The sequence below is a fragment of the Martes martes genome, assembly GCF_963455335.1.
Source record: "Martes martes genome assembly, chromosome: 7".
NCBI lineage: Eukaryota > Metazoa > Chordata > Mammalia > Carnivora > Mustelidae > Martes > Martes martes.
Window position 1 is genome coordinate 127,730,574 of NC_137894.1, and position 15,339 is coordinate 127,745,912.

The 15,339-nt window shown below is 44.3% G+C and overlaps 1 protein-coding gene across 3 annotated transcripts; it reads left to right on the forward strand.

Annotated features, from left to right (window-relative positions):
- Positions 1-4,861: 4,861 nt before the first annotated feature.
- TMED8 (transmembrane p24 trafficking protein family member 8) lies at positions 4,862-14,924 on the forward strand (the record flags this gene model as incomplete). Of its 3 annotated transcripts, none has more annotated exons than XM_080808036.1 (5): positions 4,862-4,940; positions 9,912-10,041; positions 11,649-11,790; positions 12,233-12,538; positions 14,707-14,924. In XM_080808036.1, the coding sequence occupies exons 2-5, from the start codon at positions 9,919-9,921 to the stop codon at positions 14,922-14,924; spliced, it is 789 nt and encodes a 262-aa protein (XP_080664162.1). In that variant the 5' UTR covers positions 4,862-4,940; positions 9,912-9,918. The 3 variants fall into 3 exon arrangements, with proteins under 3 accessions (XP_080664162.1, XP_080664160.1, XP_080664161.1); XM_080808034.1 differs by having other exon boundaries at positions 11,664-11,790; XM_080808035.1 differs by having other exon boundaries at positions 4,873-4,940; positions 9,919-10,041; positions 11,664-11,790.
- Positions 14,925-15,339: the final 415 nt, after the last annotated feature.

The following is a 15,339-nucleotide window of genomic DNA, read 5'->3' on the forward strand; positions in this document are numbered from 1 at the left end:
CAATAAAAATTAGAAAGCTAACTGTTAGGACATAAAGAAATCTCACAGAATCAAATTGCAGGAAGCACTGTTGGTTGGATGTTACGAGAATTAGAAAGTAAGTGGTCAGGTAGGGTCTCGGTCTCTGTGTCTCCTTTCCTCCTGGACCCCAAGGTCCCTTGTTTCTACTTCTCTTTGCATAAATGATCCTTTTCCTGTCTCTGGCAGTTGTCTTCAGTGCTTAGTCATCTGCTTTTACATGGCCTGGAAGGCTTCTCCCAAGTGGCAGGCTCTGTCTCTGACCTGAGGCTCTTTACTGTCTGTTTTGGCCTGTGGTACAAACCCCAGATTTTGGGGAAGAGAATTGGACTGACTTTTGGGCAGATGTTCACCAAAAATCAGTAAGCACGGCCAGCGTAGTAGATCTTGGCCACAGGGACTGTTCCTTCAAGGCTGTGGACAGGGGAGGTTCTTAAGAAAGTGTTGTAGAGGTGCGCCTGGGTGGCTCAGTGGGTTAAAGCCTCTGCCTTCGGCTCAGGTCATGATCCCAGGGTCCTGGGATCGAGCCCCGCATCGGGCTCTCTGCTCAGTGGGGAGCCTGCTCCCTCCTCTCTCTGCCTGCCTCTCTGCCTACTTGTGATCTCTGTCTGTCAAATAAATAAATAAAATCTTAAAAAAAAAAAAAGAAAGAGTTGTAGACATCTCCGATATAACATCATCATCTATGACGGTGAAAGATTTGAAACAAACTCCAGCTCTAACAATAGAGACTTGAGGATTGGTTAAAGAAATTTTAGTATAGACTATTGGATAATGCACAGTCATTTAAAATTACGATATAGTGCCATTTCTGTTGACTCTGAAACATGAGTAATGTTCAATTACATCTGTGCATGTCCTTTCAGAAATAAAATACAAGAAATATATATACATACATATATATATTTGTGTGTGTGTGTGTGTTTGTGTGTATGGATTTGAGTCCTAGAATGAGTGGAAACTCTGAAACATTAATAGAATAATTAATGAAAAGCTGTAAGTTACAGGACCTTGAGCTAGTGTGTATTATAGTCCCAACTGATCAACTCATGATACAGTATTTTCCAGTAGAACTTGTGGTCTTCATGCCCAACACGAAATTAGTGACTGGAGATAGGAGGCAGGATATATAAACATATAGATGTATATACATCTCTCTCCTCTTTCATTCTCTCTCTCTGTATATATATATACACATATGTATGTGTATGTATATTTATAAATATATAAATACGTTTCTGAAAGAATATGCACCAAAATGTTAACAAAGGTTATCTTTGGCTAATGGGTTTGTGGTTGGTTATATCATTTTTTGTTTCTTTTTGCTCGTTTTTCTACACTGAATAATGGGTTATTCATATATTAAAGCCTGAAGGGTAAATGTAAAATGTTTTCTTATGTGTATTTAATTTGTCCCACAATAAGTAAAACATGCGTTAATATAATTTCAAAAAGTTAATTTGAAATAATAAAGATATGCAAAGCCCTGCATTAAAGTTAAAAAGTCAATTATTTTCCAAAAATCTGTTTCAAAAATAGAGCACAGGTGATACTGGGCTTGGAGTAAGTTTATTTTTATATGCCCTGGAGATCTTGATTGACGTATTTAGGCTAACAGGGTAAGTCTGCAGTTAAAAAAAATCTAGTGCCAAACCAAGAAACAATTTTTTTTTAAATTTTTATTATTTATTCACTTGATAGAGATCATGAGTAGGCAGAGAGGCAGGCAGAGAGAGAGAGGAGGAAGCAGGCTCCCCGCAGAGCAGAGAGTGCAATGTGGGGCTCGATCCCAGGACCCCGAGATCACAACCTGAGCCGAAGGCAGAAGCTTAACCCACTGAGCCACCCAGGTGCCCCAAGAAACAATCTTTTAACTATAGAGAACAAACTGATGGTTACCTGAGGGGAGGTGGGTGGGTGGGGGATGGGTTAAATAGATGATGGGATTAAGGAGTGCCCTTGTGATGAGCACGGGGTGATTTATGGAAGTGTTGAGTCACTATATTGTACACCTGAAACTAATATTACATTTTATGTTAACTAACTAGAATTTAAATAAAAACGTAAGGAAAAAATAAGGAGGGGCGCCTGGGTGGCTCAGTGGGTTAAAGCCTCTGCCTTCAGCTCAGGTCGTGATCTCAGGGTCCTGGGGTCGAGCCCTGCATCGGGCTCTCTGCTCAGGGGGGAGCCTGCTTCCCCCCCTCTCTCTCTGCCTGCCTCTCTTGTGATCTCTGTCAAATAAATAAATAAAATCTTAAAAAAAGAAAAAATAAGGAAACAGACAAAATCTGTTTCTATCAAGAAATATTGTATTGTATCAAGAAATATTGTATCCTTATTAAGAGGTCATAGTCTTAGTGTACTCTGTGTGGATTAGAACACATCTGAAGCAGTTGTCCATTTTAGCTCCTTACTTCAAATGGAACAAAGAGGAACAACAAAAGAGGCCAGTGTGGTCAGAGGTCACCTGAGGGATGACTGAGAGAACTGGAAATGGTCAGCCTGAGGAGGAACTTGCAGGAAAAGTGATAGCAGGCTGTAAATATTTGAAAGGGTATTGTGGGGAGGGATTGAAGAGCAGAGGTTATTACGAAGGAGATTCTACTTAGGTCAACATAGGGAGGAACTTTGTGTGCGCATTTTCTCTGTCTGGTGAAAGGACCTCCTCACAAAGTACCAGAGGCTGGGGGAACGTCTGACAATTGCCTGAGACTCCATTCCTTTGCTGGGAGGTATAAAGAACGTGTAGTCCTCCTGAGTTTCTCTTTTACTCTCTCACAGACTCCCACTCGCAGAATTTCTGACAGCAGGTGTGGGATTTTTTTCCCCTCCCACCAACCAATGCTGTGACACTGCCTGGGTGTCCTGCAATTTAACTGAATTATGACACTACCAGGAGATAGCGTCAGGTCCCACAGGTTAAAGGCTTCATCCCATGAGAATGCCGCGCCCTCCCCCGCCCCAATTTCAGATGCCAGTCTCAGGTAGCAGGTCCCAGGTTACCCACACCTGCTGTCTGACTTGACTACATGTTGGAGGTTCCCGTGACCTCCTCTTTGGATTTGATAATTTGCTAGAGCCGCTCAGAGAACTCAGGGAAATACTTACATTTACCATTTTATTAAAAGATATGAGAAAGGATACAGATGAATAGTCAGATAAAGAGACACAGAAGGCAAAGTCTAGGAGGGGCCCAAGTACAGGAGCTTCTGTCCCCTTGGAGTTGGGGTACGTTGCCCTGCCGGTATATGGATGTGGTCACCAACCTAGAAGCTCTTCAAACCCTGCACTTTGGGGATTTTTAAAAAAAGATTTTATTTATTTATTTGACAGACAGAGATCACAAGTAGGCAGAGAGGCAGGCGGGGGGCGCAGGGAGCCGGGGGAGCAGGCTCCCTGCCGAGCAGAGAGCCCGATGCGGGGCTTGATCCCAGGACCGTGGGATCATGACCTGAGCTGAAGGCAGAGGCTTAACCCACTGAGCCACCCAGGCGCCCCCACTTTGGGGATTTTTAACGGAGGTTTTATCACATCAGTGTGATCAGTCATTAACTTCATTTCCAGCCCCACTCCCCTCTCTGGAGAATGGGGGGTGAGGCTGACAATCCCAAGCCTCTGATCATGGTTTGGTCTTTCTGGTGAGCAGCCCCCATCCAGGAGCCCACCCAGAGTCACCTCTTCGGAACAAAAGACACTGCTATCACCAGAGAAGGTCCAAGGGATTTAGGAACTCTGTGTCAGGAACCAGAGTCAAAGACCAAGTATTAGAACAAAACATACTCATGGTGCCCTTTTCACTTAGGAAATCATCAGGATTTTCAGAGTTCTGTGCCAGGAACTGGGGGCAGAGACGAATGTATACATTTTCTATTACATCACAAGAGGAAAGTTGGGTGGTGTAAGGTCTAAGGTCTTCCTATCTATGAGCGTTGAGCTGATGAACAGAAAAATAAATCTTTTCACATATAAAAAAAGTGAGACTAGATTTAAGTTGAATCACAAATATTTGCCCATCATTTGCACTTTTATGTTGCTACCAAACACAGATATTTGCAGTATTTGAAGTTTATGTCGTTTAAGTTGCTTTTTGTACTGAGAAGTGGACTTTGGGCTTTGGTTTCTCATGGTCTTGACTAGAGGAGGTTAAGCCAGAGCCTAGCTAAATACACTAAACCATATGCTTTTCTGAGTGCTCAAGGAAAGGCTAAATCAATAAACCATAAAACTTAGTAGCACCTAAAGGTTAGGAGCGTGAATCCTGTCTCTGCCGTAGTGTCTTTACCCGAAAATGGCAATAATGCCAGCCATAGGCTTGTTCTGAACTTGGGAACATGGCTTTCATGATGCATTTCACCTGTCTACTCCTTGAAGCTACCTATCAGTTCGCCAGTAAGTCACTGGTGTGTGAGTGAGTGAAAGAAATTACAGAAATCCTTTCCCCAGGCTGCAGTGACATGAGCATACTGAATGTAGAGGTGACACTCCATCCTGTGACGCTGAATTCCAGGCATTTCATCCTAAATCTCACTCTGCCTTCAATGTTTTGCCTAATTTAACCATATGGTTCCCGAGAAATGTGATTGTTGAATTGGAATGAATTTTGTAGGGGCTTGTTTTGGGAAGGAGCATATTTTTTTCATGAATGGGTTATGTCGGTCTGAGAATACTTGGATGTGAGTGAGGACTTGAATAATTTATGCACTGGGCCTCTCAGAAGTGGATGCCCAGAATATTTTTGGAAAGAGAAAGTTGGCTGAAACTGCCAGATTTTTTTTTTAAATACAAGATAATTATGATTATGTTCCCTCTCAAATAATGAATTTTTCTTTCCTTGATTTTCTAGAGAATGAAGATCTAGAAAACACCAAGGTCACCTCAGTGGCTTCCACCTCTGATCCAGAACCCCATTCCTCACCTTACAGGTATGGGCAGCAGCTGCTTGGCTCCTAGACGTTTATTGTCTGAGATAAGGAACTGATGAAAGGCATGGACAGCGACTTTAAAGGGATGGACAGGTTGGAGTAAAGAGTGTAGATGATTTGGTCATTAGTTAGTCAGTCCTTAAGTGTGTTTGGGGGCAATGTCAGATCTCTTTCAGGTGATGAAATTTTCTTTTCTCTCAGAGAGCAAAACTGTAACAAATAGTGTAGTATCTTCATTTGTCCTTTTCAGAAGCCCTGTTTGAAATGTTAAAACATTAGACACGGATCCCCAAGTGCACTTTCAAGAGAATGTGTGGTTGGTTTTTACCCAGAAGATGCATGAACACACACACACACACACTTTTGGAGGTGTTTTTTTTAATGTAATTTTTAGATTAAGCCATTATGATGACCTTCAGATTGTTATTCTTAATTTCCTGCTCTATCCATTTCGTCTACCAACTGTCACTGATACCACACTGTATAGCAGAAAGGGAAGAGTTGTACTGAGCTCTGGAATAAGTGGAAACATGAAACGTGCATGGAATAATTAATGAAAACCTGTATTTTGGAGAAATAATGGAGCTAATCGAGACTATAGTCCGGTTGATCTGCTCATGGCACAATTCTGTCCAGTAGAACCACTGTGATCTCCGTGCCTCACAAAAATGTGATGGCTAGGGGATAGAGAGGAATATCAAAATATTTAAACAATCTGTTATTTCTTTTTTTTTTAAGATTTTATTTATTTAATTGACAGAAATCACAAATAGGCAGAGAGGCAGGCAGAGAGAGAGGGGGGGAAGCAGGCTCCCCGCTGAGCAGAGAGCCCGATGTGGGGTTCTATCCCAGGACCCTGGGATCATGACCTGAGCCAAAGGCCAGAGGCTTTAACCTACTGAGCCACCCAGGTGCCCCAATCTGTTATTTCTTTTAAAATTATTTTATTTTAAAGTAAAATCTATGCCCAGTGTGAGGCTTGAACTCAAGACACTGAGATTAAGAATCGCATGCTGTACTGACTGAGCCAGCCAGGTGCCCCCAATCTCTTATTTTTTCAGTAGAAGTTCTTTCTTCTTACTTTTATATATGAAATAAAACTTTTTTCCCCCAGAATTCAGATAATGAAAGGTAATGATTAGTGTAATAATATAGTTGGTGATATATAGGCGTTCTTTTTTGAATTTTTCTGTAATAATGACAATAAAATACCTCTTACAGAATATTTCTATTTGCTCAATACTATACTAGGTGTTAAAATGTATTATATCATGTAATCCTAACAGCCCAGAAACAGGTATTTTTTTTTCCACAATGAGGAAAACAAAACAGTGAATTGAAAAATTTCCCAAGTTTATAGAGCTTTAGGTTTGTTCTGCTCTAAAGCTTGTTCCCATAAGTCACATTAGAAGGGTTTTGAGTTCCATGCTTAGAGCTACTAGGTTATTTATATAACATTCCTTTCAGAAGACAAAGCCTCCCGAAGGCTTTGATGATAGGAGACAATTCTTGTCCTTATCAAATCCCAGGAGAGGAGGTCCTTTCCCTCATCCTGCCATCACCCTTTTTCTGTGCATAGTGATTTGAAGGATATTTGGGAGATGGCTTTTGGCACAGAACTGATTTTTCCTCCTAAGAGTAAATAAAGTTTTTTGAGTGAGGATGTACAACATTCTTAGAAAAAAGGAGGTTTAATGTTAAAGCTTTGTTTCTAAAATCTGGTGTGCGAAGCAACAAATCCAGCCCAGATGACGCCTGACGTGTACTGTTTATGTTTTGTCTATATTAGAACTGGAAGGGCACAGTTCTCTCTCTTTGCTATGAGGCTAGCTCGGCTGGCCAGGCTCTCCCCTCCCTTGGGATGCCCTCCCTACTCCGGGTCAGCACACACCAGAAGGCTTACAGTGGGAGTTTTTCCTTGATGTGGTTTATCACTGGCATCAAGTGATTTGCAATTAACTTTCCCAAAATACCCTTCGTTGATTCTTCAGAGCATAAAATGGTCATGTGAATATTAATTTATGTGGCTGTTGCATGTCCTATTTAGAATTGTTTTTTTAATAAGCAGAACCATGTTTGTGCAAAGTAGCATGCACAAAGGCAAAGAAGAGACTTTAGAAGTACACACAGTAAGGTCACGCCAATGGTCAGATCCACTGTTATATGTTCACATGCCAGCACTCCTCTTTTGCTCCCAAACAAAAACTTAACTTATTGATTGATTTATTCAACAAATATTTTGGGACTGTCTCCTGTTTATTCATTCAACAGGTATTTGCTGAGAGCCTGCTTGCTACTTACGTGGCAAGCACTGTTCTAGGCAATGAAGATACCACAAATGACCAAGCAGTCCAAGTCCCTGGTCTCATGGGGTTTACATTCTAGTGGGAGGGCAGGCAGAAAGCAAGTATACCTTGTATTTCATAGACTCTGAAGTTGCCATCAACTGTAAGAAGTACTGTTATTTTATGAACTACCAAGAAAGGGAAGAATGCCCAAGGTAGAGAGTCTAATAAGACACACACACACACACACACACACACCTCTCCACCCCCACACTGTGGGGCTAGGACACCAAAAGCCTAAACCTTCAGTGAAAAGATAAGAAAAAACATCTCTCCAGGGGTGCCTGGGTGGCTCAGTTGTTAAGCATCTGCCCTCAGCTCAGGTCTCGATCCCAGAGCCCCGCATCGGGCTCCCTGCCCAGCAGGAAGCCTGCTTCTCCCTCTCCCAGTCCCCCTGCTTGTGTTCCCTCTCTCACTGTGTCTGTCAAAAAATAAAGAAAATCTTAAAAACAAAAATGTTCCTCCACACAGAAGGATCACAAGGGAACTTCAGTGTCTCCACTTGGCACTGTGTAAGGAGTGGAAAAAAATATCTCCCCTGAGAATATGAACCACGAGTCTGTAATCACCAGTTTGTGGTCTAATTTCAGTCTGTCAGTGTGGCCTGAACAAAACCCTCACAGAGAACTTATTTCAAGTTGTCTCCGTTGGAAGGCCTCGTGAGTGCGGGCAGGAGCAAACGCAGATCTCCCGGAGAAGGACTCCATGTCAGTCCTGGGCAGTTGTAAAACACTACTAATTTTTAGGACATCCCCCATTTTGTTTGTATTAAAATCTGAAAACAAATATACATCTTGCAGTCAACCAACTATGGTACATAATATGCCGGGCAGTGGTGAGTGCAATGAAGACAAGTGAACAGGGTAAGGGTGTAAGTTCGATGGGGCTAGGATAGGGTGAGCCATTTCACCTCCCGATCTCTGGGGAGCCTCCCTAGAAGTGACAGCTGAGCAGAAGCCTAAAGGAAGGAAGCCCTCAGGTACCTGGGAGAAGAATATTCTAAGCTGAGGTGATAGTAGGTACAAAACCCTTGAGTGGGAGAGGGCTTGAGGTGTTTGGGGATTCTCAGAGGTTCAAGAGGCCATTGTGACTGCAGCAGACCAGGCAAAATGACATGGCCTCTTTCTAGGGGATGAGGGTTCCATGTGACAGGCCTGGCATAAATGCTATGCACACCGGGAATGAGACCTGTCCCTGTCCCTGCCATCAGGCTCACCTTCTAATAGAGGAGACAGATCAGGATAAATAGTGTCAAGAAATGAAGGCAGACTGTAATTTCTGGGGTTAAGAGGTAAATAGGCTTACAGCCTAGACTAATTTACATTTTACCCAGGATTACCCAAGCAAACCCATACAATCAACAGCATCCCACACCTCTGGTTTTTATAGTGACTGCCTCTTGTTTGTTCTGAGGGAGGTTGGAATGACCTGGATGTCCCAAAACATGGCTTTATTTTATCTGAAAAAGAGGCAATTTGTAGAGTGATTTTTTTCCTTGTTTTTTGTTTTTTCTTTTCCTGTTTAAAAAAGAGAAAGAAGCTAATAAATACTAAAAGAAGTCCTCTGTTCCCCATGATGTCTGTAATACCATCTTCCTGTCACTTACTCAGTTTTCCTGGGGAAGTGATGCTTGAAAAAGCAGTAGTTCTCAACCTTTACACAATTCAAAGTTGTTGAGGACCCCAAAGAATTTTTTCAGTGGGCTGTATCTATCAGTGTTTACTATGTTAGAAATTAAAACTGAAAAATTAAAAAATTGTTGATTAAGTTAAAAATGAAAATGATGAACTCATTGCATGTTAATATCAATAATATGTTTTTAATGGAAAACAACAGTTTTCCGAAGCAGAAATAATTTAGTGAGAAAGAACGATGTTGTAATTCTCATGTCTGGCTTCACAAAACACAGTTGGATTCTCACATCCGTTCATTCCGTTGTGAGATCACATGTCATGTACTGAGAAACTCTAATGTATACTCTTGAAAGATGAAAATGAAAAAAGATGATCATATTTTAGAATTATCGTAAAACAGTCTTAAGAGCCCCGGCAGTCCCCGCACCATAGTCTGATAACTGCTACTCTAAAGAATTCACGTCATCTCTTGCTGCAACAGATTTCCGAGAGGCCTGGAGTATGGTGCTTCCGCCCCGGCTCCTCACTCACTTTCTGGTCTCTCTGGAAGCCAGCAGAAAAGGAAGAGAGCAGAAATGACTCCCTCACTTCCTTAAAAGTAACTCTTCAGATGCTTGTGTTTTAAGTCATTGGGATAGTAGATTAGGGTGCTTAAAAAAGGAAAGAAAGCGTTGACCGTCTTTCGTTACCTGGTGGCTGGGTGTGACGTGGAGGATGGTGTGAAGTGGAGACGCTGACAGGCTGCTCGTGGCATGAGGGACGAGGCATGAGGGAGGACCACAGACCGGAGCGGGACTGCCTCCTGAATCCACATGCACTCCCTCTGTTGTGCTGATGAATTTCTGGCTTAGGCGAGGCCTAAGGGACAGGTGACCTAAATGCGAGAGCAGAGGTTGGGAGGTGTCCCTCGAAGGATGTTTTAGTCCTAGTTTCTCTAGGACTGCTGTGCCTGTTAAGAGTCCTTGAATTGACATGCTCTCTTCCTCTGAGAGGCCACAGATGGTGTCTCCAGCGAGCGACGATGCCCCAGAGGGTCTGCGGAAGACAGCTGGCGCCTTGGAGGTGCAGGCCTCTGCGGAACAGGAAGTGCTCCCTGCAGACCAGGCCCAGGTCCTCAACAAGGTAGGGAGGACATTGTCGCTGTCTCTTTGGAAAGAGCAGTTTGTGGCACCAGATTTAGATGCATCTGGATGGGTTGGAACTAGAAAGCACGGGGCAGCTCAGTTTTAACCATGTGGAGGACGGACATACGTATCACCCTCCGGGCCCCTCACTGAACTAGCAACTCTTCAAAAAAGTGAAGTGTTGGAGTGAATGCTCATGTGTTGTCTAAAATCCTCTGGGTGTGAGGAGCTTTGATATGTGGGATTGTGTTTCAGCTTCGGTTTTCTTCTGGTAGATCTACTTAATATTTATGATAAAGTTTCCCTAGAAGTGGTGTAGACAGCAGTGGTCTCCCTGCCATGGAGGAGTGCGTTGTTTGTATCATTATTAACACATCTGTCACAATAACAAATGGTATTAGTGGCAGTGACGGCAGTGCCAAACATTATAATTACATTTGCATAATGCTTTATAGTTTACAAAGCATTTTTATGCATAAAAATGCTTCATTTACTCCAGAGAACAAACCTGTGAGACAGATACTGTTATGTTCCCATTTTACAGATGAGGAAACTAAAGCTAAGACCTATCAGTGACTTTACTAATGCTGTGCTGCTAATATGTTGCAAACTAAATCCTTTGTTTAGCCTCTGGAAAAGGAAAGAATCATGTAAGTGGGTTAGCCAGAGTCTCATTTACCTCATTAAGCAATGCAGGTAAAGAACTCTCTTTCTCCAGAAAGAGATATAATATCTCCAGAAAGAGATATTATAAGAATATAGTCTGGGAATAATTCAAAATTGCTCTCATTATCTCTTGAAAATATAATTCTGGACTCTTAACTGGACAGTCATCTCACTGGCATGCTGTCCCGTGTGGGGAGTGGGTGACATGTCTTGAGATGCCTGCTGACTGCTTGGAGAAGGAGCAGGAAATGATGGCATAAAAGCAAGAAACAGGAGCATCAAACTGAGTGGTCTGATGTGAAATGCACAAGAGAGGTTGTAGCCTCCCGCCATGGGCTAGTGAGGACTTTGAGTTTCAAGTGACGCTTGTACTCTCCATGCAGGTTATGTGTCTGGCAGCAAAGGTACTGTTTAAATACATTGAAACAGGTAAAATGGCAATTATTTATAGAACACTGTTAGTGGATGTGGTAGCCAGTGTCTTGGGACATCCCAGTTGTGCCATGGATGAGCCAGAGACAGAGGATATAAATCAGATCCTATCTCTGCAGGACTTTGGTGCCTCGATTGACAGGGATCTGGAGGTTCCCCTGTGAGTGGGAACTGTAGCAGGAGGCTGTGTGGCAGAGCGGGAGTTGGGCTAAGCCCTGGATGCCAGTGCTGCCTCGAGATGGGCGGCTGGGAGGTGCTGTGCGGGTCAAGGCCAGATCAGGGCACGGCACAGAAACACTTTTGGTGCAGAAGTCGGTGGCAAGCATGGAGGATGTTCACGGACAAGGATTTTATAAAGGGTATGGAGTGGGAGAGTGGCAAAAAGAGGAGGGAACCTAGCCGGCGGGCTTCGAGCAGGGAAGGTGGAGGCAGTGGTGCAGGGGTGGGCAGCGCCCAAAGGCGAAGAAGGCTGGTTAGAATCTACCCTATAGTAAGCACTCTAATCAGAGTTCTGTTGTGCAGATGGCCAAGTACCAAGTTCCGCAAAGGTCCGGGGACATCGTTATGATCCAGTCTGAGCACACAGGAGCTATAGATATCCTTTCAGCTGATTTGGAATCTGCAGATCTCCTGGGGGATCATAGGAAAGGTGAGACCTCTGGAGGTATGGAAGGTGATTTCTCTGCTCCCAATGGGTGCTTAAAGAAAGGCAGTCAGGGGGCTCCTGGGTGGCTCAGTCAGTTGGGCGGCTGCCTTCAGCTCAGGTCATGATCCCGGGGTCCTGGCATGGAGCCCTGTGTCAGGCTCCCTGCTCAGTGGGCAGCCTGCTTCTCCCTCTGTGTCTGCCCTGCATCCCCCGCCCCCCTACCCCAGGCTTGTGTGCTCTCTCTTTCTCTCTCAAATAAATAAATAAAATCTTAAAAAAAAAAAAGGGCAGGCAGACTGATGGAAGGAAAGTGAGAAGGTGACTTGTAAAAGGCAGTCAGAGAAGCCAGGAAGTAGAGGGAAGGTCTTCGACTGCAACACCCTCCCTAAACCAAATGCCAGGTGTTCCTCTTGGTTTCTCAGTAGTGAGCTGCTTGTCCTTTCAGTGTCCCCCCCTCTGATGGCTCCTCCGTGCATCTGGACCTTTGCCAAGATGAAGGAGTTCAAAAGCAAGCTGGGCAAAGAGAAGAACAGTCGTCTGGTGGTTAAGCGGGGTGAGGTGGTGACCATCCGGGTACCTACCCATCCAGAGGGGAAGCGCGTTTGCTGGGAGTTTGCGACCGATGACTATGACATTGGCTTTGGAGTTTATTTTGACTGGACCCCTGTAACCAGCACTGACATAACTGTGCAGGTCAGTGATTCCAGTGAGGATGAGGATGAAGACGAGGAGGAGGAGGAAGAGATTGAAGGTAAATTTAATTTTAACATAATTTGCATTTTGCTTTTTCTGGCTCAACCCAATTTCTAGTGACCACTTCCTGTGTTATACCAGTCCTTTTCTTCCTTAGAATGCAAGTGAGGGATCCCTGTCAGCATTCTAAGCTAAACTGAGTGATGCAGGCCAAAGTCAGACCCTCAAAGAACATTCTGGTGGGGATACTATTGGTGCCTTGGTAGAAAGCTTCTTTTGCTTTTTAATCAGTCCCTAGCTATTTCCCCAACATCTCCATGGGGACGGGGATGGAGTGGGCAGGGAAAGGGGTGGGTCAGTGATGCAGTATAGAGATCATATATAAACCCGGGATTATTTTATATTTCTCTCATAGTTTGGGATATTTACCAGTTTTAGTCTGGAACCAAACCGAGTGATTACAGTTTGCTAACTGTATTCGCCTCTGAACTGTCACGGTTGGCTGACTACTGTTTACTTCTTTCTTCATGCCCAGAGCAGTTTTCTTTTTAAAGCTCTTTTTTTTTTTTTTAAGATTTTGTTTATTTATTTGAGAGAGAGAGAGAGTGAATAGGGGGAGGGGCAGAAGAAGAGGGAAAAGCAGGCTCCCCACTGAGCAGGGAGCCCCAACACAGGGCTTGATCCCAGGACCCCGATATCATGACCTGAGCTGAAGGCAAACACTCAACCAACTAGGCCACCCAGGCACCCCCAGTTTTTTTTTTTTTTTTTTAAGATTTTATTCATTCATTTGACAGAGACACAGCGAGAGAAGGAACACAAGCTGGGGGAGTAGGAGAGGGAGAAGCAGGCTTCCCGCTGGACGGGGAGCCGGATGTGGGGCTTGATCCCAGGACCCTGGGATCATGACCTGAGCCGAAGGCAGATGCTTAATTGACTGAGCCACCAGGCGCCCACAGTTTTTTTTAATTTAAAAATTTTTTTATTGAGATGTAATTGACATAAAAGATTATATTAGTTTGGTGTGTACAGTATGATGATTTAATATTTGTATATATTGCAAAATATGCCCAGAGCACAGCATGTGCCCAGAGTAGTTTTAAAAGTGGGTTCTGTGTTCCACTCATTTGCAGTGCCTGCTCAGGATGACCCTGAGGCTTTTTTTGCTTTGTTTCGAAATATTAAGAGTAGGCTCTAAGTAGTTTCCAAGCATCTTGATTTTTTATATAATCTTAAAATCACTCCTTTGCTTCTTCATGGAAGCGCAAGTCTGCAGGGAAATCGTCAGGTATTTAGGTGGGAGAATCCCACGTCTTAATTTGCCGTTCTGCAGGTGGCCAGGTAGAAGTTCTAGGTCGCTCTGTACAGCATGTTTGTATTTCCTACCTCTGTTAGCTCTTTATTTTTCCTGCTGCATGAAAAGATGTCAGAGTCTTCCCTTCTAAATCTCTTTTCTTGGGGCGCCTGGGTGGCTTAATTGGTTAAGTACCAGACTCTTGACTTCAGCTCAGGTCATGATCTCAGGGTCCCGAGACTGAGACCCCTGCCGGGCTCCACACTCAGCGGGGAGTCTGCTTGGGATTCTTTCCCTCTCCCTCCTCCTCTGCTCCTCCCCACTGCTCTCTCTCTCTCAAATTAATAAATAAATCTTTAAAAAATAAAATAGGGGCACCTGGGTGGCTCAGTCGGTTAAGAGTCTGCCTTCGGCTCAGGTTGTGATCCTGGGGTTCTGGGATTGAGCTCCACATCAGGCTTCTTGCTCAGCTGGGAGCCTGCTTCTCCCCGACCCACCCCTGCTCTTGTGTGTGCTCTCTCTCTCTCTTTCAAATAAATACATTAAAAAAAAATCTAAAAAACTAATGAAATAAATATCTTTTCTCCCCCTTGGAAATGTCCAGACACTTCTGGAACTAGGTAGGCTCTGTAAAGCTAAATCATTATTATTCAGTGGAGACCTTACTGGCATTTGGGTGGAATGCTTCTTTGCTGAGCAGGTACTATCCTGATGTTCAGTGCTCCTGGACACTTGGGCACCAAATGCCAGTATCACCCACAGGTTGCTGTGATGGTCAGAGGCCAGCAGACATTTCCAAGTTCCTGTGGGAGTGCAAAAGCATCTCCCTGGCTAAAAGCCCCCAAGTCACCTGGTCCATTCTTTTACCTTGAGGTCGGACTTGTTCTTTCTCTGAAGTCGTATCCAAACACTCTGCCATTTTGCTCACACAGACCCTGTCCCAGTTGGCGATGTAGAGAGAGGCTCCAGGAGCTCCCTTCGAGGTCGCTATGGGGAGGTCATGCCTGTGTACCGGCGGGACAGCCACCGAGACGTGCAGGCTGGCAGCCATGACTACCCCGGCGAGGGCATCTACCTGCTCAAGTTTGACAACTCCTACTCCCTGCTCCGCAACAAGACTCTCTACTTCCACGTCTACTACACGAGCTGAGGGCCCGCGGGGACAGGAGGCAGGCAGATGTTCACTGGCTGGAGCGGGCTGCCAGCCGGTGCCTCTTGTTTTGGATAGGCAAGAGCTAAAAGTTGAGCGTGAGGTGCCTGACCCTCACATCCTGCCTGGCATGCCTGACTGTTGACCCCACGTAGCTTCTCCCCCTCCTTGGCTTCTGCAGGTGATGGTATAGTGCTCCTGTTCTGTGGTCCCTGACTCTCGCTCCTCTTGCTTCAGTCTCCAGCAGAAGTCCCTCTGGGAAGGAACCTGTTAGGCAAAAGCCTAAAGGGAGGATGGTTGGGTGTTGTCTTTTAAACGAGGTCTGTTTTGGTCCAAGGTATTAGTCCAGTCGCTGCTCTGTCCTCTCCCAGAGCCTTTCCTGCAGATGTGTTTAGCGGCGCTCACTGTTCACCTG